Source organism: Catharus ustulatus, chromosome 5 (genome assembly GCF_009819885.2).
Source record: "Catharus ustulatus isolate bCatUst1 chromosome 5, bCatUst1.pri.v2, whole genome shotgun sequence".
NCBI classification, from domain to species: Eukaryota; Metazoa; Chordata; class Aves; order Passeriformes; family Turdidae; genus Catharus; species Catharus ustulatus.
Window position 1 is genome coordinate 1,981,207 of NC_046225.1, and position 24,162 is coordinate 2,005,368.

Sequence of the window (24,162 nt, forward strand, 5' to 3'; positions counted from 1 at the left end):
ATGAGAAACTTTCTGTGAACAGCTTGTTTTTAAGTACCTGTCTTGTATGAAGCATGAGGAGGGGACAGATGGAGCAGCATGGGTGCTGTTATCTGCTGTGCTGATGGTTGCTCTGGCTGTGAAGACAATGTCCCATTCCTTGTCCTACACCAGGAATTCCAATTTCTCTGAATCTGTCTGCAAGTCAGGCACCAGATGCCCTTGCTCTGAATCTCCTGTGGGTTCCTTGGTGTGGCTCTGGTGAAATAACAGATACAAAACAGATACATTTAGAATATATAAAACATCAATACAGGTAGAACTAAAGTTACATGGGTGCCTTTGCTAGTTAATTTTCCTTACTTTTGGAACAGTAGACAACTATCTGATCCTCTTAACCTTTTCCTCCCCGGTTTTGGAGAATATTAGCTTTAGGAAGCACTGACTCTTGTGTCCATCTCCCTTTTTCAATCTCCAGGGTCATTGCCCTGCCCCTCCTGTGCAGCCAGTACCATTCCCAGATTAATTCCTGGTTCTTCCTGTTGCCAGCAGTGCTGGCAATCCTGTTACCCTCTTTGTGTTCTTTGATCCAAAACATGTGGATATAAAACATTTAATAGCTAAACTCTTTCAGATGAGCATTTCAAATTCATCTTGAGACAGCATCAAAAACCTTAAATTCAAGAGATTGAAATTTGATCAGGATGTTTTGCAGGAAAACAGGACCTAGCAAGAGAAGATTTATGTAGCAATCCTAACTAACAACCACTCCTACAGTAATGGCAACCTTAGAGGCTCATTTGAGTACTTGGCAAAAAAAAAATTTAAAAATCTAGAAAATCTAAATTGTGTTACGTTCTGTTGAAAATGTGACTCATTTCTCTTGTAGTTTGTGAATGCTAAATAATACAAATACTGTATTTTATCAACCCATGACACAAAGCTCTGTACTAATTTTCCTTTCTATTATAACTGCTTTCAGATTTCGTTTCTGGTAGTCTCTTCTTTGCCAGATGAACACAAGAAAAATGTCAATTCCTTTACTCCAAAATAAAACATAAATTAACAGTTATCAGAAGAAAAATAATTGAAGGCATAAGAGAAGAATGCTTTGAGCTAGAAAGTCTCCATGGCAAGTGTCTGGTTACTATAGCAATCGCCATGGAGCATGTGACCAGCATGATAATTGCAGGGGACTCAGAGCCTTTTCTCCTGCTGAAGTTTGATGTCCTCTCACCAGAGGTGTTATGTGAGGTCACATCCCCACAATCCCGACTCCCAGATGGATGGATAACACAAACGATCAATTTGCAGCTCCCACTGGGCAGAAAATGGTGCCTTCAGTTCATGGATTTTAATTTGTTTGATCTACTGCATGCCACAACTGAGGGCAGGAATTTCTTCTCCCCAGTCCAGTGTGTTTTAAATCTACATTTTGACTATTGGTTTGTGTAGCACTGATTGCTGTGTGTGTGTTTTGTGGAGCACTTTGAGCTAGGCAGGCAACCCTCTCTCTGCAGAACTTGGCTGATAATTTCAGTGCAGAGGTACAGTAGAGTCCCAGCAGCTCAGAGGTGTTAATATTGAGGGACAAAGTAAACTTAGTGTTTCATTAAAATAACCCATTGTTTTGAAGTTTCTTTTTTTCTTTTTGCATTTACTCCCGGTGTCTAGACAGTGTAGTGAGAAAAAAATAGAAGACACTCTTTCTAGAAAGAAAAGAATGTCAAATTTGCATTCTGCATTACTTAATTTTGCTGTTGGATATTTGGATAGGTAGCCTATGTATCCTCCTAGCATGTGGCACTGCTAACTTGACTTTCATCAGTGTTTAAAGGCTGTTGAGAATCCCACCAAAGCATGTTAAATATTGATATTTCCTTGCCACTTAAATGGAATGATGCTTTTCTAGAGGACAGAAGCAACATTGAATAGAGCCAAGTGATTAAATATATATATTTCAAACACATATAGAAGCTGTTAATAGTATCCAACTCAAATGTTAAATTTTCATGATTTGGAAATATTTACCTTTGAAAGAAGAACCTTTTCTATAATCCATGCTTTCAGGATGACTGTGCATTGTCAACTGTGTCATATGTAACTGATGATGACAGGGTACTACTACCTATTGTTCTTTACACAAGGATGCAGAGACATCCTCTTTGTTTTGAGGTTGCTACCAGCAACAGATACTCCTCTGAGGAAATGAGTCACCCAAGTGTATTTGCCACAGAAATATTTGCTCTCTTTGTGCTGTGTGGAAACCAGTGATGTGAGGTGTTTGTGCTGTGCAGGAGATGGGGGTCCATCCCCAGAGACTCTCTCCAACCTGGCACAGGAAGAGGGGCTCAGTTCCTCCTGCTGTCCAAGGCACAGGTGCTGAACTGAAGAGTTCTGAGAAACTATTTTCCTCAGAAATAAGGAGTGGAACTGGGATTCCTCATTTATTGCATTGTTACTGGTTTTCCTTTTCAAACATCATGTGTTAAAACAATGGAAGGACATAGCAGATGTATTTCCTGGAAGCTGGCTGCCTGTTTTTTGGCTATCCTGCTGTCCTGAGATGATTAAGTACCAAGTCAATCATGGCTGCCTAACAGAAATCCAGAATAAAGAAAGATCACTTTGTTTTGTGTTTTAGATTCAAACTCTGTGCATTACAGTACTTCTTAACAAGTTTTTTTACAAGGACAAGGATAAGAGGGAATGGCTTCAAGGTGACAGAGTCTGGGGTTTGATTGGGTATTAGTAAGAAATTGTTCCCTCTGAGGGGGGTGAGGCTCTGGCTCAGGAGGTTACACAGGGAAGCTGTGGTTGCCCTATCCCTGGAAGTGTCCAAGGCCAGGTTGGATGGGGCTTGGAGCAACCTGATCTAGTGGAAGGTGTCTCTGCACCAGGTAGGAGGAGTGGAACAAGATGATCTGTAAGAGTTCTGTGGTTTTTTAATGGAAAGCTCTGACATGATTGGAGCAATATGCTCATTAGTAATTTGTGTTTGTCCTTTATATATTGAGGAGGAAATAAATAGGGAGCACTTATATAACAGTGTGTAAGAATGCTGATTTGGGTGATAAGTGTTTTTTTTACTTCATTGTTAGAAAAATAATGTTCAGATTTTTAAAGATAATTAAATAGATGCATAGATTATCTCTCAGCTATTACAGCTTGATTAATGACTCAGTGGTAAACCATAGGCAGCTTTTTCACCCTCCTATGCTTTGCTCTGTTGTTGCTCTCTTATCAGGGTGGGCCAGATGGAAGCTGAGGTTCAGCTCAAGGTAATCAGCAGAAACTCCTGTAGTGGTGGTCGATAAAATCCCACATGATTATCTGTGGTGCACTGCTGAGTAGACACAGAGCACTTAGCACACATGGTTTTATTATAAGCATTGAAGTGACTGAGAGAATATAGGTGTCACTGTTTTAACAATGACAGCATTTGAAATTACTCAGCTGGAATAGCTGCGTATTTTAATGCTTTTAACAACTACTGTTATGTGATAAATGCAGAGGGTTTGCTTTTAGGGCAGGCCAAGTGAAGATGGATCTCTGGAGATCATGGTCCAATCCTTGTCTTGGATCAGGGTCAGCCAGGCCATGTTGCTCAGGAGTGCAAAGTATTGAGTATCTCTAAGGATTAAGAATTAATGGTCCAGTTAGATAATGCATTTCTTTGCTTTTAGAGTGTTTCTTTACTTGCATTTCTATTTGTGCCTCTTGCTGGGTACCACTGAGAAGGGCCTGTCTTGGTCTTTACTCTCTCTCTCATCTGTATTTGATGCACTGATAAGATGCCCCTAGTCTTCAGTTTCCCAAATGTGAATGTGGGAGTGCTCTGACTCACTGACAGCATTGTTTCAATTTTTTTAATATATAGGTAGTACAGGTGTAGAATATGAAGTAAGATCAGGATGTAGAAAGATGTAGTTCAACTAGAAAATAAAGTTCTGATTTTCATTGTGTAAATTCTGACCCTTGCAACAAACATCTTAATGGATCTGCTGCTGTTAAACTCAGCAGCAATGGAGCTAGTTTTCTAGGATTACATTTTTAATTGCAGAAGCCACCTAGAATGCTGATATAAGGAATGACTCTGGGAAATCCTGTGTCAGACTGACTGTGTAGACATGCCTGAGGTAGTAGTGATAAGCTGGCTATCTTGCACAGCAGCAGTGACCCAGCTGCACCAGCACAGTGCCTGGTGCAGGCTGGAGCCATCTGCCAGCAGCTGTGACAAGGACACTCCTTTGCCTTGGGTTTACATGACAATAGAAATGAATTTGAGAGCGAGGGTCCTGGCTCTGGAAAACACCCAAGCAAAACTCAGCAAGGAAGCCCCTGTGACTGACAGCACGAAGCATGTTAAAGGGGTTCCTGTAGTACTGCTACCCTGAATGCTCAGGTACTGCAGGAAACTTCTGGCAGTGCTTCAGAGAGAGTGACCAGCACACTACTGAAGGACTTGCAGCTGTTCACACTTCTGCATCATTTCTTTTTGGCTTTGTGAAGTAAATTTAAGCTGGGGTGAAATCCCCTGGTCAAAGCTGTCTGAAGGGAGGGAATTGTGTGTTGTTAACCTGACAGGCTGGGCTTCAGATGTGAGGTGGATTAAGGTGAGCTAAGCAACTGGACTTAGGTGTAATGAATAATGGAATACAACCTGGAAACAACATAACCAATGGGATATATCCGTGGGAAGTCTCCACACACTAATCCACCTGCTCACCTAACCCCTCATTCATGGGACCTGTCCCATCACCAAACACCACTTGTCTGGTTCATAGAAATAATCTGGAGATCTGATATCCCCTTTATAAACTGCTCATCAGGTATGTCACTGCAGCCCTGTTTCAAGCAAATGAAAAATTACTTTCTGTGGAATTCCCTGTGTTGGAAGTTTATGTCTACGTATATTTTTTTTATCTTACAAATTTTGTGAAGGAAATGGAATACACATGCTATAGTATTTTTTGCCTAACTGCTTTAAATGAGGTATGAATACCTTCAGCATTTCTGAATATTTAGGACTTCCTTGGCTGTTTGTGGATTTCTGTGGCAGCTTGTGTGGTTCTTAGGGCTGATTTTGTGCTGTTATTGAACCTGTTGTGTGTTGACACCAACTGGTTAGGTTGGTTTGGTTTCATGCTGGATTTCTGGGATTGTGGGAAATGAAGTGTACTGATGTGCTGTTACTGAGCCAAGAGTATTTGTTTTTTTGACTACACCTAAAGCTGCATTGCCAAAGGTGAATGCCCAGGATTTGGGGAGAGGAGCTAAGAACAGTTCAGATTAATGTGGTTGTCATCCTTTAGCAAACTTGTACCTGTGAATTTGGGGTGGTTTGGTGGCTGGAACAACAGGCTTTTCCAGTTTTTTGTGGGCACTGTCACATTATGCCCTTGATTCCCCAGGGAGTTATGTGACAGTGCAACTCCCATGCACTGATGGCAAAAACGGAAAGGTCAGGTGAGAAATGTGGATGGAAATTGGAAATCCTCAAACTGCATCTTTGTCTCACTCCTCCCTCATACCTTCCAGGCTGCACTTAGCACTGGCTGCCTCCCTGGAGTGCTGCCCTTTTGCTACTCACACTGACTCCCACAGAATTCTTCCTTTCACCAGGCATCAAACCTTCCATCGTTTAATTCTCTCAGGAAAATCTGCTCATTTCCTGGCTATCATGGAAGTCTCTGGCAGTCCTGTTTCCTTGCTTTTTTCAGCTTGAAGACTAAAAGTAAATATAGAACTAAAAATCTCTGGGAACAGAGGAGCAGTGATGAATTTGGCAGAGTGAGATAGTTTATTTATCCCCTTTACATCAGTGCAGTATCTGGGGTTTCAGAACCATCATGCATGATTGTTAGCTACAAGAACAGTCATGTGTGATTGTGTACTTCAACTTTACACTCAGAAGTATCAGTGGCTGAATTCTTTTAATAGTGCAAGAAACATTGTAAGAGGAAAACAGACAATACATAATCGCCACATTCCTCAACAAAGTACTTAACCCAAGAATCTCTTATTGGGAATAAGCAAATGTCAGACAAAGATTGTTAATGGCTTAGTTTGGTATGAGAAAGGGCTGGGCAGGGGGATAAATTTGTGCAAAATTTCACTAAAATGAGAAATGGGAGGTGCCCTCTCTCTTTGAAACCAGCATCTGTGTTAGTAAATTAAGAGAATAGCTACATCTCCACAGGTTCCCCAAATGAGTTCTGTGGATGTCTGACGCTGATAACAAATGACTGTTGTCTGTCTTCCCCAAAATCCTTGCTGTGACTGTGATTGCAGCTCTAATTATGGCATAACAGATGCAGTGTTGTGTAGCACCCGCCTTCTTCAAGATCTGTAGCTCCCCTTACTTCTACATGAGTTTTCTCATTTTAGCCTAGAATTTACTACTGCTCACAGTAACAAAGAAGTCGCTCTTAAAGTAAGAGAAAGAGAAAAGATTTCGAGATTGTTACACAGCTCACATTGTTGTGCTGCAGATGTTCGTTGTGTTCACAGACAGCGATTGTGGGAGGGTGAATTCATGCCTCACTGCGTCCTTTCCACTTTCTCCAGCCTCTCCTTTGCTGAGTAAGCAGTTAAAGGGAGTTTTTTCTTTTGTTTCTCGGCCTTTGCTGATGTTTGAGAAGGAGGGCAAGTTACTTGGCTGCTTTTTCGGTTGGAAGTGGAACAGTGTAATTTTTTTTTTTTCTTTTTAAAATGTTAGAAGAAATAGAAGAATACATTTACATGTGAATGTTGCTGTGTTGTTCTTCCAACCCAAGGAGGAGGTGATTTATTTTAATAGTACAAACTAAGCCTTGTGCTGTGCCAATCATGCTGCCATTGTCTGCTTTGATAGTGCCAGTGAATCATCTCTTGGATGTTACAGTTGTGACCAAATACCTCGCTCACGTGGATGGGTTTGAGGGTAAGGAAGGTGTGGCAGCCGCATCTCCTGCCCCATCTCTGGAAGTGTCCGAGGCCAGGCTGGACGGGGCAGGTTACTTGGAGCAACCTAGCGGAGGGTGTCCCCTCTGTGATTTCAACAGCATTTCTCTCCCGGAGCATCGCCCCCTGCCCGGGCGCGCCGTCCCCGCCCCGCCGCCGCCACCACGGCAACGCCGCCGCTGTCACTGTCGCTGTGCCCGCCCCCGGCCCTGCCCCGGCGGTGCCACCCTCGGCTGGGGCTGGGCGCGGAGCCTGCATGGCACGGCGCGCTGCCGCCAGTGCCGCTCGCTAGCATGAACGAGGAGGCGGCCCAGAAGAGCGACGGCGGCGAGAAGTACAACGGAGGCAGCCAGCGGAGGAAGAGACCCAAGAAGGTGGGACCGGGACCGGGAGCGGGACCAGCAGCGGAGCCGGGCGGGGAGCGGTGCTTGGGGTCGGGATGCTCCTGCCCTGCCTCCGTGAGCAGGGGGTCTTCCCCCATCTGTTTCCGTGCGGAAATCGATAGCGTTGCGAAAACCGAGCCGGGTGGCTGAGCCGAGGCGGTTTTCTGTATTTTTTGTTCTCTTGAAGTTGGTGTCGTTCGGCAGTGGATGCTGCTCAGCGCAGGTTTCCCTCGGCTGCCCTTAAGAGAGCGGGTGGTTTGTTTTGACAGAAGATGGTATTGGCTCATGTGCTGCCACACATCTCTTTTCCTTCAAGCTAGGGAGATGGAGGTTTATACATCTTGGGTTGATTTATTCCAGAGATGTTTCTTAAGGTCATGTTGTAAACAGTCATTGATCTATCGCTGACTGTTGCACTATCTGCGGTAATTCGGTGATGCTAATGACAAATAACTGGGTAAAAATGTGAATTTGTCTAGCCACACCCAGTTCCCAGGGCACTTTCTCTGCATATCCAGTCTCTCTGTTACAAATGGTTGATTTTCAAGGTATAGCCTGCCGTGCCCACTGCTTCAACCCCTTGCTTGAGGTTATCTCTTTTTAATGGCTTTAATTGCAGGCAGCTATTTATTTCTGTTTGGGCTTTCTTTCCGCTTTAGGAGGAGAGATGCCTGTGGTGCTGCATAATTATGACATAAACGGGTTTACACTTAATCTCCCCTCCCCTTGTGTTATGTCAATTGCTATAACCTGAGTTACCCCACTGAAATGTGGGGGATTGCTTACAGGATGAAGGAGAATGATTTAATCCGTACACATCATACACTGATGAATTGTTCAGTCCCTCATTTTGCATTGAATTTGCATTTTAAACAACACTGTACACGAGCAAGACAAATTGTTATAGATGGTAATAACATGCAGACACGTGTTCAGGGACTTCTGCATGGGCTCGGACCTGGTGAGGAAAAGCTCTTTTGCAATAGGTGACACCATTAGGCCCCTTTTTATCACAGAAGGAAGATTCTGTACCTGTAACCACAAGGGAATGAGAGAATCCAGTCTAAACTAGAATTTGAAGAAAAAACTCTCACCCCACCCCATTGTGCTTGGAATATTGCCTGGATCTCCACACAGTGGGGGATTTTATATAGCATCTTAGTCTTCTTTTTAAGCAGAATCTAGTAGGAAAGAGGATATCTGCTTTGTCTCACTTCTGAATTTGGAAGATTTATTTGTGGGGGAATGGAAATCCATATAAGGAAGCAAAAATCAAAAGATTAAGTGCATAACCAACGTTTTAATTGGACTGTTAGGTTATCTGGAAATAATATCATGCTAGGAGAGAGGTTTTGAAGGTCTAAGGAGTCCAAGTGGGTGTTTGGGTTGCTGCTTTTTTAATCTCTATATTTGTGCTTTCTTTTCTTCCCATTGTTTTCCACGTAAAGTAGCCCACTGCCTTTCAAGGTTGCAACAACTGCCAAATGAATGCTTGGAAAGCATCTCTTATATTGAGTTTCCATATTCAGAGTCTTCCAACAGCTGATTCATCTCCATTTTTCAAAAGCATAATAAATGATTGGGTATCTTTTTACAACTATCAGTCTTTTACAGCTAGAAAATATTATTGAGGCATTTTCTGTTGACAAATATTAAGCAAAAATATTGTTAATCCCCGAGTTTGGATGCACTGGATGTTGGTGGCTCAGGTCTGGTTTTAGATAAGCTCTCACCACTCTTCACCTGTAGTGACTTCATGAGGAAATACAGCTTCTGCCTTTGATATTTCTTTTAAAATTCTACAAATTATTTTCTGAAAACCTCAAAATTGGTAATTTTCTTGATGAGGGAGCTAGACCCTGGAATAGCCAAGAGTACAAGAATTCCATGTTGAATTCCTCTGTGTTTTGACGAGGTAGGCACAATTTATTTTGGGAAGAGATACAAAAGTGCCATGTGCAGGAGCTCCAAAATCCCAAGTAATGTAGCCTGTTTTCAGGTCCTGAACTACTTTTGCTGAACAAAGCTGCATTGCACCAGCCAATATGCCCTCTATCTGTTCTGCGGAAGTTGATCCCTTTTGTGTGGATAATTAAATATTAATTGAGCTAGATGATTTTGATCTATGTATTGGGAGAGACAGAGAGCAACTCTTCTTGGATACAGCATTCAGCTGGGTCTTCTGTATTCTGGGAGAGTGTCCTAGCCAGGAAGCCAAGAAGGACTTTCTCTAGTTTTTTTTTTTTTTAAATGTGTGCACAGTTTAAAATGAGAAGGCTTCAGTTTTGTCCTAATACAGGATAGGAAAAATCAGAAGTTTCGTAGAATGTGGAAAATTGTTACCTACACAAATCCAAATTTAATCCTTGTGGTGATGGCTTTGTGTGTTGTTGTGAGCCAGTGGGCTGCCTTGCTAGATTTGTTAATCCAGTGGTAGGGTTGTGTCCTGTTTTCCTGTGGTATTTTGCCCCTGTGATAATGGGGATACGATCAAATTTGTGTTCCTGGGAAGAAAGTCCATGTTCACTCAGTTCTAGTATTGGAGAGCACAGGATGCAGTTGTGGACAGAACTCGTTTTGCTATTGGTGTAATTTCATGGAGATTGGTGTTGAAGGAGTAATGCAGTGAGTGATTTGGAATTTGTAGTATATTGGTGTTTCCTTCGGTCTTTGCCAAGTCTGTTGCAAAGGCCTCAAGTACTACATTCCTAGAATTCCTTTTAAGGATGTTTCTTCATTCTAGAATGTTTCAGATGAAAAACAACTGTTGGTCATGTAGGAACATGCTTCATTTTCCCCATCTCTTACTGAAGGCACTGATAGCAGAGGGGCTTCTGGGAGCCACAAGTTCTTCCTAAACTTAGAGGCTCTTCATAAACCACACTGTTGATGGATCAGTGCAGAAATAATCCTTTTTGGCTTATTGCAGAATTCCAGGCTTGTTACTTTTATTGCTAATTCTTTTAGAAAAATTAAGATCTTGGAATCAGACCCAAAGACTTGGAGGAAGTCGTAATGTTGAGTTAAAGGGACAGAAATGAGACTTCCTTTTCTAATCTAAGCATAATCTCCTGTATTAAATAAAATTGGCTGCATTATGTCAAGTACTTCCAGTGGAAGCTGTATGCTTGCTAATGGAATCATTACAGTGTACAAGCTAATCCTTTTAATTAATTTTAGCTACTTAAGACTTTTTATTCCATGCATAAGGTAATTGAGGCCCATTTTGGAATACAAGTGTCACACTGGTCACTTATGCTCAAGAACAAGATTCCCAATGTACACAAAACATGCGGAGAGGAATTGCCGGAAGAGTGAGCCTGTCCTACACAGAATCCAGAGGAGCTTGGCTTTAGTGTGCTCAGGCAAAGGCAACCTGAGGGGAAAAGGAAATGAGACTTCTCTGCAGCCTTCTAATAGGTTTAATCAGATAAAAAGCCAAGAGAAACTTAATTATGTATGAGCTATGATTTCTGTAACGTATCGCTGGACTGGATTCAGCTCCTTCGAGGAGGTCCTTCTTGCTCCCATGTTTCTGTGCTTTCCTCTGCATCATTTGCAGTGTCATAATAATATTACACAGCACTTTAATTTGTGGTAAATGTGGCTATTTAAGTATTTTAAAATGCTTGTTTATCTGATTATTTCACTCTTGCAACTACCAAATTTTGTGGAAAATTTCATGCCATCAAAAGAAGGATTTGAACCAGTGACCATCTCTCCTGAAATTGGTAGGACAGCAGTTCCAGTCCTCTGGGTGGTGTTTACCTGAACTGCTCTCATTCCATGCTTGCAAATTCCCACTGTGCCTTTTCTAGTTGCTGCTGTTTGTCCCACTCTGCTGTTATTACTGGTGGCAGACAAAGAGGTGTGGCCACACTGCTCTTGGCTGTGCTGTTTGGTGATCCAACCAGAATGAAGCCAGAGTGTGCCACCTGAGAGATCATGTCCTGTAGCTTTAGAGGAAAGGTAGTTTTCCTTCAGTCAATAGGCAGTAAATTGAACAGGCAGAGAAGAGCTAATGAGAAAAACCACAGGCTTTTCTTCCTTTCAGCAGTAGATATCGAAAAGGCTTTGTCACAAAGGAAAAGCAGTAGTTTCAAGTTAACCCAGCTCACTGGTGTTCAATATTCCTAATTTTACTGGTAACACAGCTGCTGTAAGGCTGGGAGGTCTTATTCTTCTTTCAGCTGAACCAGTGGGAGAGAGCTGGAACGGCTTTGCTTTCAGAAGAGCTATAATCCAATTTACATGAAAGTAAACAGGCTGATATATGGTTCTAGAATTTGCTCTGTAAAGAGGAGAATACATAGAGAAAAAACAACTTGTTTTTAAGCCATGGACAGTTTTTTTAGGAGTGCTAAGCGTCAAACCAGTTGTATTTCTAAACGTCTGCCCTGTGCTTTAACATGGCTTGCACTGTCATTAATCTGATGCAACTCCACTGCTACTCTTGCGTTATTGAAATCAGGATTTGCTTGTTCCCTTTGCCTTTTATTCCTATCACGAGTCTTCCAGCACATTTTGTGCCAGGTGTAAAACTAACATGGTAGCTGGAAAGGCTTTGCTGTATTTAGCTTTAGTTGCTATGTGTGATGGTAATAATTGAGAAATGATGTGTATTTCTCCCACTGTGGGATAGAACATCCCACCTTGTGCCCCTGGTTGCATCAGCAAACACTCTGTGCTTCCATCATGACAGCTCCATGGTGAGTGACACTCTGGAGAAGTAATTTCCATTTACTTAGAGCAACAAGACAGGGAAAATAGTGATGTGTGCTAGAGCTGAACGTCTGAACTGGAGCATTTTGTGTTTTTGTGACTTTTTTTAGCATCATAAAGTGCGTAAGAGAGAGTGTACATGGTCTGGGCCCCATGGCTGAGCCAGGCTTTTCTAGGTCTCTGTGTTCCAGTGTAACAGGGTCACTGTAGCCATTACTCTGCTCTATTGTATTGATGCAATGAACGAGTTGTAGGTCTAACATAAGTACTTGGAGGGTTTAATTTGTTAATTGTGGCCTCTAAATGTAATATATATATTGTTTTAAAAATGTTCATGTTTTCATAACAGAGTAATAGGAACCTGCAAAGGGATGGAGTTGTTTCAGTGTGTTAGCAGATTTGTGCCAGTGCTGCACTGCACAGATTAAATACTGTGAAGATAGCAAGGAGAAATGATCTGGCTCAGTGGTGGCTGATACAGGGGATGGTGTGACTGGTTAAGCCTGAATCCGCCGGCCGTGTGTTCCAGGCCCCTGATTTATCATTCACAGCTCCTGCTCATTTTCACCAATGTTTGGCAAACATCAGCTGAGTCAGAGAAGCCAAGTCCCTTCTTCCCTAGCCAGCTTCCCTTTTTCCCTGCAGGGTGCCTGGGGCCGCCAAGTATCGCACATATTGTGTCGCATGGCGCATCTCACAACCTGCTCACGTGTTCCTGCAGTGGCACAGGCTGAGGTGGGCTCAGAGCTGCCTGTCCTGCCTCTCTGGGGACATGGGGCCACACTGGAGGCAGCCACATGCTCCCTCTGCCTCCCTGCCCTCATGGCATCCCCCTCTCTGGCCTGCCTGTCCCTATGAGAGCAGCTGTGGTTTTGTGGTGTGGTGTCCCTGTGTGCACTGGGCATGCTGTGTTGATGCTTTTGATGGCATCTCTGGCTAGGGACATTTTTACACTCTACAAATTGAGACTGACATATGCAGCACAGAGATATTTATGTTAGACACTGGAAGCCCTGAAGCTCTGAAATGCAAGGAACAGAGGGAGGCCAAAAAATTACTAAGATGGCCAGAGGCTTTTCCACTCTCATTTGTTTTTAGGAATTAATTATTTCAAAATCTTTCCTAGCTGATTAAAGAGGCATCTTTTGTCTTGGTGACAGAAATTGCTGAGCTCAAAGTTTGAACTTCCTGTCATTATGCCTCTACCATGTAGGAATAATCCAATATTTCTGTTTTCAGTAGGAATTTGCACTGTTATTAATTCAGTGGCATCCTAGAAGTTTTTCATTTTCTCATTTATTTCCACTTCATTTCATTGTTCTCTGGCACCAAATATAGGAGGGGAAAATATTTTAAAAGTGGATGGAGATGGGCTGATGTTTAAGGCTCTCTCAGAGCAGTTTCTAAAATGGCATGAGAGAGACAGTGAATTACTTCAGGTCAATTTTGATTAAAAAATCATAATTGAAAGGACAGGTAACTGATTGTCAAATTTGTCTTTATTTTAAATATGAATTTGGAGGATGGAAAATTACATCTTCACCTTTTGCACAAAAAGGCAGTGAATCCTTTTAGGTATTGCAAGTCAGTTTGGGAATTGATTTACCTTCTCCAAGTCTTCTTGAAAAAAAATGTTCCTTGGGCATGCAGCAGTTTAGGGAGAGCAAGGGTAGACACCAACCCACGTTACCTCACCTGTTCTGTGGTTCCTTCCAGCTGGCTGCACTTGGGTTACAAGCAGGTACACAATTTGTAACCTACTTCTGTTTTCTCTGGCTTTAGCTCACACGCACACACTCCAATTTAGCCCATGAATGAAGTGCTCTCGGGGGAATAGCATCAGCTCCAAAGGAAGGGAGTAAATGGCAGTAATTGCAGTTGGAAGTGATTTTCTAGGTTGAACAGTGTATAGGTTTCTGCCACAAGCTGCGTGGTTCAGAAGGGGTTGGTTGCTGCTGTTTGTTCAGGCTTGGCTGCTGTGCATTTCTATTACACTGTAGTACTGGATCTCTGCAAGCAGAACGTATGGATTTCAATTAGCACCAGGAATGCACAGATTCCTGCAGTAGTACAGCTTCAATTACATCTAATTGCTCCACTCCTTGGCTTCCTTTATAAGGCAGGGTTTGAAGTGTGTGTCAGCCCGGTGGAGGCAGCAAAGAACATTGGTGATAGTTTTGAAGTACGCAAATGAAAGTGGAAACTGGTGTTTATAAACAATTTACACCCTTCTATGGGATAACAATTCTAAACCTTGTTTATCTCCTGTGCTGCTTTCCTGTGATCAAAAGACTCTGCCAGTCCTCCTGTTTAAAATATTTTAAACGTCTAATACATCAGGCAGCTTTCAGTATCGGAGAGCAGATGTCAATGTATAAATGTCAGGAAACAGTGGCAGTTATTCATGGTGTGAGCCATTAGAAACCTCGTCTGGCTGTGCTGGTTGGGACATGGGGATGATCTAATCAGAAAGTGAATGAATGGCCATAAACACCAGGAGGAGGAGGCCCTGGTATGTGTGTGTGCACACTCGGGGGTGTGGTGTGGTGCTGTGTCCCAGCCTGTTTGTGTTTTTTCTGGAGCATGGCAACGCAGCACAGTGGGCTCCAGTCTGAGCTGGATGTCAGCGTGGGTTTGGTACAGTCAGCGGGGCCCTGCCAGCTTCCATCAGCCGAGGAGCTGGGCTCTTGTTGCTGTGCACCTCTGACAGAGCAGAGTGGGGTGAATATCAGAAACAGAAGCTCTGGAATGGGCACAGATTTTCCAATCAATCTGTGATTCATGCTCATTAGCTTTGAAACACTGAAGAAAGGCGCTTTATGAGCTGGCATTTCCATTTGTGCTTTAACAGCCTTGCCCAGGCTGAAGACAGAACAAGTGCAGCACTCGTGAAAACAAGGGGAAGACAAAGATGGGAACGTGTTCTGAGCCTTTTCTGAAGGTCACTGCCCTGGTTAGAGATCACAGCCTCCCACTCAGCCCTTGGATCTGCTGTTAGCCTCTTACTTGGTGTGAAATAGAAGTTAAATGGGTCAAGTGTAGAGGAGAGTTATTTTGCTTGGTAAGAGTTGCTTCAGAGTTGGGGAGGAGAGGTGTGAATATTCCTTCCCTACCCTGTGGTCCCCGTCCCTCCCCACTGAAAGACAAGCCAGGCATTTATTGTTGCATTCATTTTAATTAGTCTCTTGTAATAGTGCAGGAGGTGTTTCTCAAGGAAACCACAGCCCTTGCAGAGCTTGCAGTTATTGCAGTTGTGTTTGGAGGTGTATGTCAGGGCTTGTGGTTGATTATATGTGATGCTGTGTATTTGTACACGCCTCTCTCCCTGCTGCTCGTCAGCAGAACTGCTTTTTTCACAGCCACATCCCCAACAGAAGCAGCAGGTGATGGCTTTCAGTTGGAAAACAGCTGCCAGGAACTCATTATGCACTAATGTAGACTTTAAGATTCAAGATTGCTCCTTTACAGAAGGAGCTTACGAGTGTGGCCCTTTCAAAATGTGGCTGACAGCAATTACGGTAGAGATGTACAGCATGCCTTTCCTAGAAATCATTGTAAAGACCCAGGTATTACCTCTGAACAAAAATAATACAGTCTGGATTGTACTTATACAGCACTTCTGTATATGGTATCCCAATTTCTTTCAGTGATTGAGGAAATCTCTTCTGCATATCGTAGTTTCATCTAGATGGAAACCAGATGCATTTAAAAAAACCCAAACCAAACAATTGGGTTTGAACTAAGTGATAAATACAGTAAGAAATTAATCTGTTTAATATAATCAAAGTGATGAAGATACAGTTACAAACTGGTTTAGTATGTGTTGCAGTAAGGGAAGTTTCATGTTTTGGATATTGATGCTAGAGCCCAGAGTTAAGGGATGATTCACATGGGAAGGCACATTTGAGCTGGGGCCTTTGTTTCTTTTCTCCCACCTGTCCTCTTGAAAGGGTTAATGTGATGGTGAATTTTATTTTTCCAAAAGGAGGGAACAAACAGTTAAACCTTTACTGAATCTTTCTGAGAAAATAGATGTAGTTGAGTTCCCCAAAAAAGAAGTTGTAGTTAATACAGAAGGAAACCCAGTGCCTTAGATTCCAGTCTGAAAAGCCTCAAAGTCTTATGGTCCAAAGGCCATAATGCAGCTGTGGCATTTGTGTTGGTGCTTAGAGATAAGTTCTGAAAGTGATCAAGTTATGGGCTTGGGTCTCTGTGTTCCAAGCCTGAGGCCACACTTAAACAAATGGTGTGAGGTGACACTGCCACCAGTTGAATGTTCTTCCTGAGTCTGGGTTTGAGCTCCCCTCTTCTGCCCTGTACTGGATATAGGGTGGGAAGGGATGGAAATGAGCAGCTGGGAGCTTAGAGAAGGTGAGGCTGATTTTTTTGTGAGGGTTTCAGTGCTTGACTAGATCATCAGGGAGATATTTTTCACTTTATGTACTTATAAAGCCCCATTATTGGTACAGTTTGAAAAGCAGGTAATTTTTTAGTGCTATTTTCTGTCTAAAATGTGGTTTACAGGAGCATGAAATGAGAGTGGGATTTATGTTGCTGTAGTGCTTGCTTCAACCAACTGAGGTTGTCACCACCATTCTAATGGTGATAGTAATACAAGCTCATTTTCTCAAGCAGTGTTTTTCATTATTGCAGCTAATGTGTTTCACAGGAGAAAATTGGTATCACTGCAAGCTCTGGTTTGCCTGGGGCAGCCTCAGGTGCAAGTGCCAAAACAAGGCTGAGGATCCCGTGATCCTCAGCTCTTCTGCATCCCTCCTACTGCTGGGGACCATCTCCAGAGCCCTCTATTCCTCACACCCCTTCTTTTTAAAACCCTGCCTCTTCTCTGTGCTCTCCCTGCTCTTTACTTTGCACACAAAGTATTTTCTCAGAGGTTGCTCAAAGTATTCAGGAAGTTATTCAGGTTGGGTGTGCTGTAGGAAGTGGACCCTTACCTTAGCTGTGTTCAAATAAAACCCACAGCTCATTTTTAGAGCCTGAGTCAAAACTTGCTGAACTTCATGGAAGGATTCTATTAACTTCAGTAATTTTGACTGCTTTTTAATGGCTTTGAAATTCATCAGGAGCAAGTTGAATATTTTCTTGTTTACCTTTGATGTTTATGGTTACATGAATAGCTGAATCAGGACTGGTTTTCAATGTACTTAGAGCTAAGATTGATAAATTCTCAGGCCAGATGTTTAATCCTTCTCTGAAAATTTTTTCCTGGTTACCTAATAAAATTACTGACTGGTTTTATTGCAGTAGTAATGACAGCCATTAGTCTATATTGGTGTTTGTGGAAAACATGTAATACTATCAGTCTGAGTCCCAACATATATCATAAAATCCAGCAGATACCCATGGAAACATGCAGTTACTTTTCTTCCTGAAACATTTCAATTCACCTTTAAATTCTAATGGCAGTTCTCAGCTTTGACCTTAGCAGTAAGGATTGGGTAAATCTATCACATACTGCCTTGAGGTGGTGAAATGTAGAGGTGGACTTTTCTAGGTGACATTACAACACTTTCTTCTGGAGAGAGTTATTTCCACTGATTTTTTTTTTTTTTTTAATTATTTTTTCTAACCTTCAAAATGTTGTTTCTCTGGTTTCCTACAAACCTCCCAGGAAATCAGGATGAGGTTTTGGTAAATCAGTTTGTGTCATTGTTTCCAAAATATGAGGTACTCTATTACATCAGACAAAGCCCCCAGACTGGCAGGTTTGGTGGGGCTGCTTGGAGGGGCTCTTTCACTCCTTTTTGAAGGTGATTTCACCCAGGCTGTTGCACTGTTCTGCATTTCTGGAAACCTGCCTCAGAGTTTTGGTATACAGGCAGTACAGCCTTGAGGAGGATCTCAGATGTGGCTCATCCATGTAGTGCTCCAAGGATGGCAGGGAGGGTACGTTAATTATGAGAGAGTTGGGAACAGCAGCACTTGTGACAGATTTCTGTCAGAGCAGGATTAATGTCAAGGGGTGAGGATGATGTCACTGGATGTATGTGCTAACAGAGAATATAGTTAACTTTTACTTACTGTGACATGGTTTTGGTGCCCAGAATTTCAACCCCTGTTGGTTGAGGTTGAGGCAGTTGAGGAGAGAGGTGAAAGAAAGATACTTTCTCTACATTGATCTCATTCAACCTCTATTAAAGTTGATCTGAATCTTTAGGTTTGGCCTTAAAAGTTCAAATGGTTGCTGAAGCCCTTTGTCCATTCCAGCCACTGTCACTCCATGCAGTGCTCCATGGATATTTTTTTCTTAGGTCACTAAATGGCTTCCATGTATCTGTCTGCTCAAATAAAGAGCTATTTCTTCAGCTGCTCTAAATCAAGAAATATTTCTGTAGCTTCTGGGAACTTATTAACTGTAGGGGTTTCACAACTGGATTGCTGGCACATAATATAGTTGCAGTGAAATAAATGGAGACTCACAGAAAACTTGAATGGTTTTAGGAAAAGTAATTGGAAAGCCCAAAACGAATAGCTTTTGAAAAAAGTTGTGTTTTGATTCTAAAAAACACAGGTGTTTTATCTGCATCTCTCTGTTCTGTAGACATAAATTTGAAAATACAGTTTATCACCCCTTTACTTCATTTCTTCTCTTGATATTTTTACAGAATGCCTAAAACCTCTGTCTCACTGGCCTCGGCTGCCAGCCAAGCATTTTGTTCAGAGTTTATTCAAGCTCTTGTCCTTATGCCACTGGCATTGTCATCCCTGTGCAGGTGCTGGGCTCCCTGAGAGGGGGTGTGACAGCAGGCAGTGGCAACCTAGGCATGGCCAAGATTAATGAGAGCAGCTTCCCCACCACCTCCCAGTCACTGGCAGAAGAGCTGCATCCCCACACCTTCTCTTCTTGAAAAAAAAATTCATTTTGGTTTAGAGGATAAAAAAATGAATCCTCAATAATTCATGTAGTGCATTTTCAGAAAACTTTCGATCTGGGAACTCCAGACCCTTGTTTCCTCCTGGCAGTGGTGATAGGAGTTTCAGCTCCTCCACAATGAGCGATACATTTTCAATCGTGCTTTAATTAAGGCACGTGGTGTTTTACTTGAGGGTATGCCAAAGAGGGCAAATAGCACTGGAATGAATTTAGACTGCTGCTTTTAAAAAGTGAAAGGCTATAAAGCAACATGGCATTTTAGTTCTTTTGTTATTGAATGAGTAGATAGTTTGAAATGTATTTGAATCTCTCTCAGGTTCACTAGTTTTTTGTATTTCTGTATTGAAGCTCTCAAGGTGTTATTGTTCAGAGTAACTTGGGCATGGCACTTCAGCTTCATGTCATCTCCTTTATTTGCATTTGTGTGTTAATTTGAAATGCTATACATATTTATTTCTTGTAGTTTACATTTTAAAAAAGTAATTAATATTTAATAGTCTGTAAGAGTGATTTCAGAAGGGTTTGTATCAGTTTGGCTGCATTTATTTAAACATTGCTAGATCAGTTTGAGTTTGTATGTCACCTCAGAAATGTGTTGAAGGTGCTGAGAAGGTTCAGGGTAACCTGCTAATCACAGCCAGTTTAAAAGGATATTATGTCACTGAGACTTTCTTAAATCCCAGGGTGCAATCCTATAATTCCCTTTGGTAAAAGACATTTCAGTGCTTTTACAGTGCCATTTTAGCATGAGCAGTGCTGCTTTTAAAGTGAATCTTGGAGATAAACTGTTCTTTGTTGATGACTTTCAGAGTGAAGGATGACCGTGCCATTTTGGTGGTTGTTTGCGCATAAGAAGTGGAGGGGTTGACCTTAGGTAGCTCCAGTGGAAGTTACAAATGAGGGAGGCTGAGAAATGTTGAGACATAATCAACACCTTTTTTGAAAAGGGTGTTTAGTGGGGATGGAGTAGGTATGCTTTTTTCCTGTGGGTGCACGTGTGCATCTCACACTGGGGCATTTCAGCTGTAAATAGGCATTTCTCTCTGTGCAGTTCTTTAATGAACATTAAGACTATCAGCTCCATGGTTTACTGAGATAAATTTTAGTAATTTTAATAACATGCACAGACTTAACAGGAAATAATTTTATGTAATTTGACCCAAGAATTATTTTAACCTGAAGTAGAAAGTAGGAAGACCTACTTTCTCACTAGGCTTCTTAAAGCATAACTGGTTGCAAATTGATGAACCTCTGCTGCTGACTTTCATCTTTAAGACCCCTTCCAACCCAAGTCATTCTATGAGTCTGTGACTTTTTTATACCTTCTATATGTCAACAAAGGAGTGGGAGTACATTAACAAAGGGATGGTTGATTTTTATGCTGGATGACAAAGGCCACTTTAAATGGTACCAAAATTCACCCAACAAATTTGTAGTTGGTGTATGAAAGGCACCAGTCCCCATTTTTACTGAAATAAAGTAGAAAAAAAAAAGACAGAAATGTTAAAATTAATTTAATCCTTTGTCATATCTATTGTAATTTCTGGTTTGTATGTTAATTTTCTTGAAACAAGTGTTCAAATCAAAGGCAAATCTCCATAACTAAGATGTACGTTGGAATTAGCGTTATCTGCAGCAGGCTTGGAATTTTTTCCTGATTATTTTCCTCTGAAGGTTTTTTTTAGACAACTAGGCAATGCTTTTGAAAAGACAAATGGAGTAAGGAGATATCTGTTCTGTATTTGTGTTGGAAATAACAAGTAATGCAATTAGTGGATGACTGCATGAACACAAGCAATTAGAGCTGAGGAGCGTATGAAATGTGTGAGTGTGGAACCGTATTTCTGTATCTGTACTGGCAGAAAACCAGAAAAACTTTGCTCAGATGGGTAGAACTGTTGACTGATATGTTGTTAACTTTTTTGTCTAATTTTGTCCAGTTCTGATTTTTGACATTTAAGTCAGGTTTTGGGCAATGTGATGAGTAGGGAAAACCTGAGTCCATTCCCTCGTCTTCTCATTGAGGGTGCTCCCCACATGTGTTTCACCTTCCAAGCTGCTGAAATTTCTACAAATCCAATATCTGATGTCCAGCACTCCCAGTTCAGAGATGCATAGCAAAGAATATGAAATAGCCTTATTTTGGTAATTTTATCTCCATCTATTCCATACCAGCTTGCTTATGCAGGTCCATCTGAAAGACCTTATTAAAATAAAACCATCCCAGAAATTGTAATTGATTTGACATGATTAGGTTCCTAACAAATTGACTTTGTCTGCTCCTTCTGATCATTATTCCCTTTATGTCAGGGCTGTTTCATTGTTATGGAAGTCCTCTGTGTAGTTTTGTGAAGGTTATCCAATTTTGCCTGCAATCCAGTCAGCAGGGAGCCATTTCCAGTCCCCGTTCTGCTGAGCCACGCAGGTGTCACCGGGGCAGCTTTGCAGCTGCCTGGGGGGCCCAGTGCAGCCAGAGCAGGGCTGTGGGAGCGTGACAGTCACTGTGTACTTGGGATCTCAAAGGGCACAAATATTCCTAGGTAGGGCAGCAGGGCCTTGCTCAAAATCCTTACCATTTCACTGTTTTAATAGACTTTTGTTTTTTTTCAAAGCGTGTTTCTGGATATCAAAATTTTGGTGGATCAGCCAGGCACTCCTCTTTCTCTGCTGTCTTATGCATAGAATCATGGAATCATTTAGGGTGGAAAAACCCTCTAATATAATTGAGTCCAACTGTTCCTCCTGCACTGTCATGCCCTCCACTAAACCATGTTCCCAAGTGCCACATCTGTACATATTTTAAATCTCTCCAAGAATGGTGGTTCCACCACTGCTCTGGGCAGCCTGTTCCAGAGGTTCACTTTTCCCTTTTTCTCTCTCTCCTTTTCCTTTGTTCCAGAACGTTGCTAGAAATCACAAAATGCAACCTTTGCTGTATTTCTTGCTTTTGAATTATAACTCTTCTCCACAGCTTGGTTAGCAACCTATTTGACTGCTACTGTTACTTATACCTTCTGAAGATAAGAAAAAGAAAGCAAAACCAAGGAAATCAATATTAGTTACAGCTGCTGGTACTGGGCACAGCCAGATTTCAATACAGAAACTTTGTCTCTAAGCCTATTGTCACTCCATCGTCACCAGTTCCAGTCTCTTGAGATTTTGCCACCTCACTAACACTGCAGGGGATTATAGCAATTAGCCCAGTCTTTCAGAGAAAGCTATTGAGCTTCCTGCAACAGCTTTTGGATCGGTGATGTTACCACCCTGGGGTGGAAGAAAATTGCTAAGGTGCTGTATTGTCAGTGATCTAATGGCTCTGATAGTGGATTGAAATGATATGGAAAGAAACTGTCCTAATTAGCACACTCCTTCTACTGTAGGACCATTTCCAAGGACAGGTCCTCACCAAGCTCTAAACAGCATGATTCCCTTGGCTTGTCCAGCAGATACACATCAGGTGATTACAGAGGGCTGACCTTTGGTGCAGTGTGATTTTAAAATAAAGCAAAAACGCGTCACGCTGTGACAGCCACTCAGGCTGTAACGTTTACAAGCTACCTAAAGATGAATCTTCACCTTGGAATTTAATTTGGAATGTTATGCATGTGTATGTAAATCATATATATATTATCAAATATATTAATTGTGTGATAAATACAACAAATAGCTTTATTTTGCACCTTACATCTCATGATGTCTCAGCATGTTTGCTGGAGCCAGAGGCATCCTTGTCCATGATGCAAGTTTCTGGCATGGTAGTTCAGTGGAGAAGTGTGGGACCAGTTTTTAGACTTATTTATAGAGATGTCCTAAGGCAAATCAAGGTAAAACATCAAAACAGGTAATCTAGAGCAGGTTAATCAACCTGCAGGTAAACTGACTCCCAGGTTGTGTGGCTGTTTGTACCCCCATGCAGGCTGCTCTCCTGAGTGCTGCTTGGTGCTTAGCATCCAAAAATAGTTTTAGCTTGGGGATTTTTCCCCCATCCCTAGGTTCCTCATTAGTTTTGAGTCCTGAGTGACAGTGTTGTTGTTTAAAATGAGTCTCCTCTGCAGAAATGTTTCAGCAGGGTGGAAATTATTTCTTGTGCTTTTCTCTCTTTTTCTTTTTTCTTCCATCTATAATAAGCAAGGGCAACTTTTACAGTGCATATTTTTATGATCTGCTAAGATGCCTCGTTAAGAGTGTTGTACTGACAAGCCATTATGTGCCTGAAAAAGTTTCACTTCGAAATTTTTTGTAACCACAGACAGATGTTTTCACTGCAAGTTGTTGAAAACACTCCTGAGTTTCTATGGGAAGTTATTTGATCTGATTCCAAACAGGCCACAAATCCCCATCCGAGCATCCACAATTTGCTTCTTCTCAGGCACCAAAAGCTTCACACTCAGATTGGCTTAGCTGGAAGTATCATACTGGAGGCAGGGGTAGGAAATCAATTACTTTGGGTTCTGTTCTGTGAAGTGCTTGTTTCTGCCTGTTCTGTTTGGAGGAGTTGTCAGTTTGTTTTGCTGCTGGAGCCTTGGACAGGTTGTTTACTGTAATTAATTACTTGCCATTTTTATAAATATTTACCCTTGATATTGGGGAATCAGTGTGTTTAATTTCTGCTAGATGGAATAAATGATTTCAGCACAACTCAGACTAAAAGCAGGCACGGTCTTAAGGGATCTGACTTTGCACTGAATTATGTTCATTGCCGGGGAATTGGACCAGGTGACCTTTAAAGTTCCTTCCAACCCAAACTGTTCCATGATTCTGTGATTCTTGTAGGAGCTGTTGGCTCCCAAGGGAGAACCCAGGACCCAGCAGTGAACTGTGTCCCTAGATAGGGACAGGTATTTTGAGCATCACACAGTCTCTTCTCCACCTCCATGGGATTGATAGCTCAGTATCCTGATGCTGGCTGCTACAAAACATTCTTGCAAATTAGAGGGTTTTATTTGTTAATCAGATGAATTAACCAAAGTGATACCATACCTATTGCTAGAGATACAGTACAAAATCAATGTGAAATACTGCTATTTAAAGAGAGTAAAAGAGATGTGTGTTTTGAAAGTAGCTCTGGGTGGTTCCTTTAAAAAGTGTAAGAAGAACCAGAAGATGTATGCATTTAGTTTTTTAATTTTACTTTCAATATTATGCATGTGTTTTTGAGAATAAAAACAAATAATTATTGGCTTAAAATCAAAACTAAACTGGCTTGGGTTCAGTCACAACACAGAAATCCTGCAGAGA

At 41.8% G+C, this 24,162-nt stretch overlaps 1 protein-coding gene across 17 annotated transcripts in view; it reads left to right on the forward strand.

The window, feature by feature from the left end:
• ANK2 (ankyrin 2) overlaps positions 1–24,162 on the forward strand; it is a 271,811-nt gene that overhangs the window by 80,897 nt on the left and 166,752 nt on the right. For 8 of the 17 annotated variants that reach the window (XM_033059523.1, XM_033059526.1, XM_033059530.1 and 5 more), the window contains exon 1: positions 7,150–7,298. The exons of 3 other annotated variants lie outside the window; for them this stretch is intronic. In XM_033059523.1, coding sequence (XP_032915414.1) covers positions 7,218–7,298 — 81 coding nt within the window. In that variant the 5' untranslated portion in view covers positions 7,150–7,217. Of the gene's footprint in view, positions 1–7,145; positions 7,299–24,162 lie in introns of those variants that run through there. 6 more of the 17 variants (XM_042779239.1, XM_042779240.1, XM_042779241.1 and 3 more) reach the window with 2 other exon arrangements.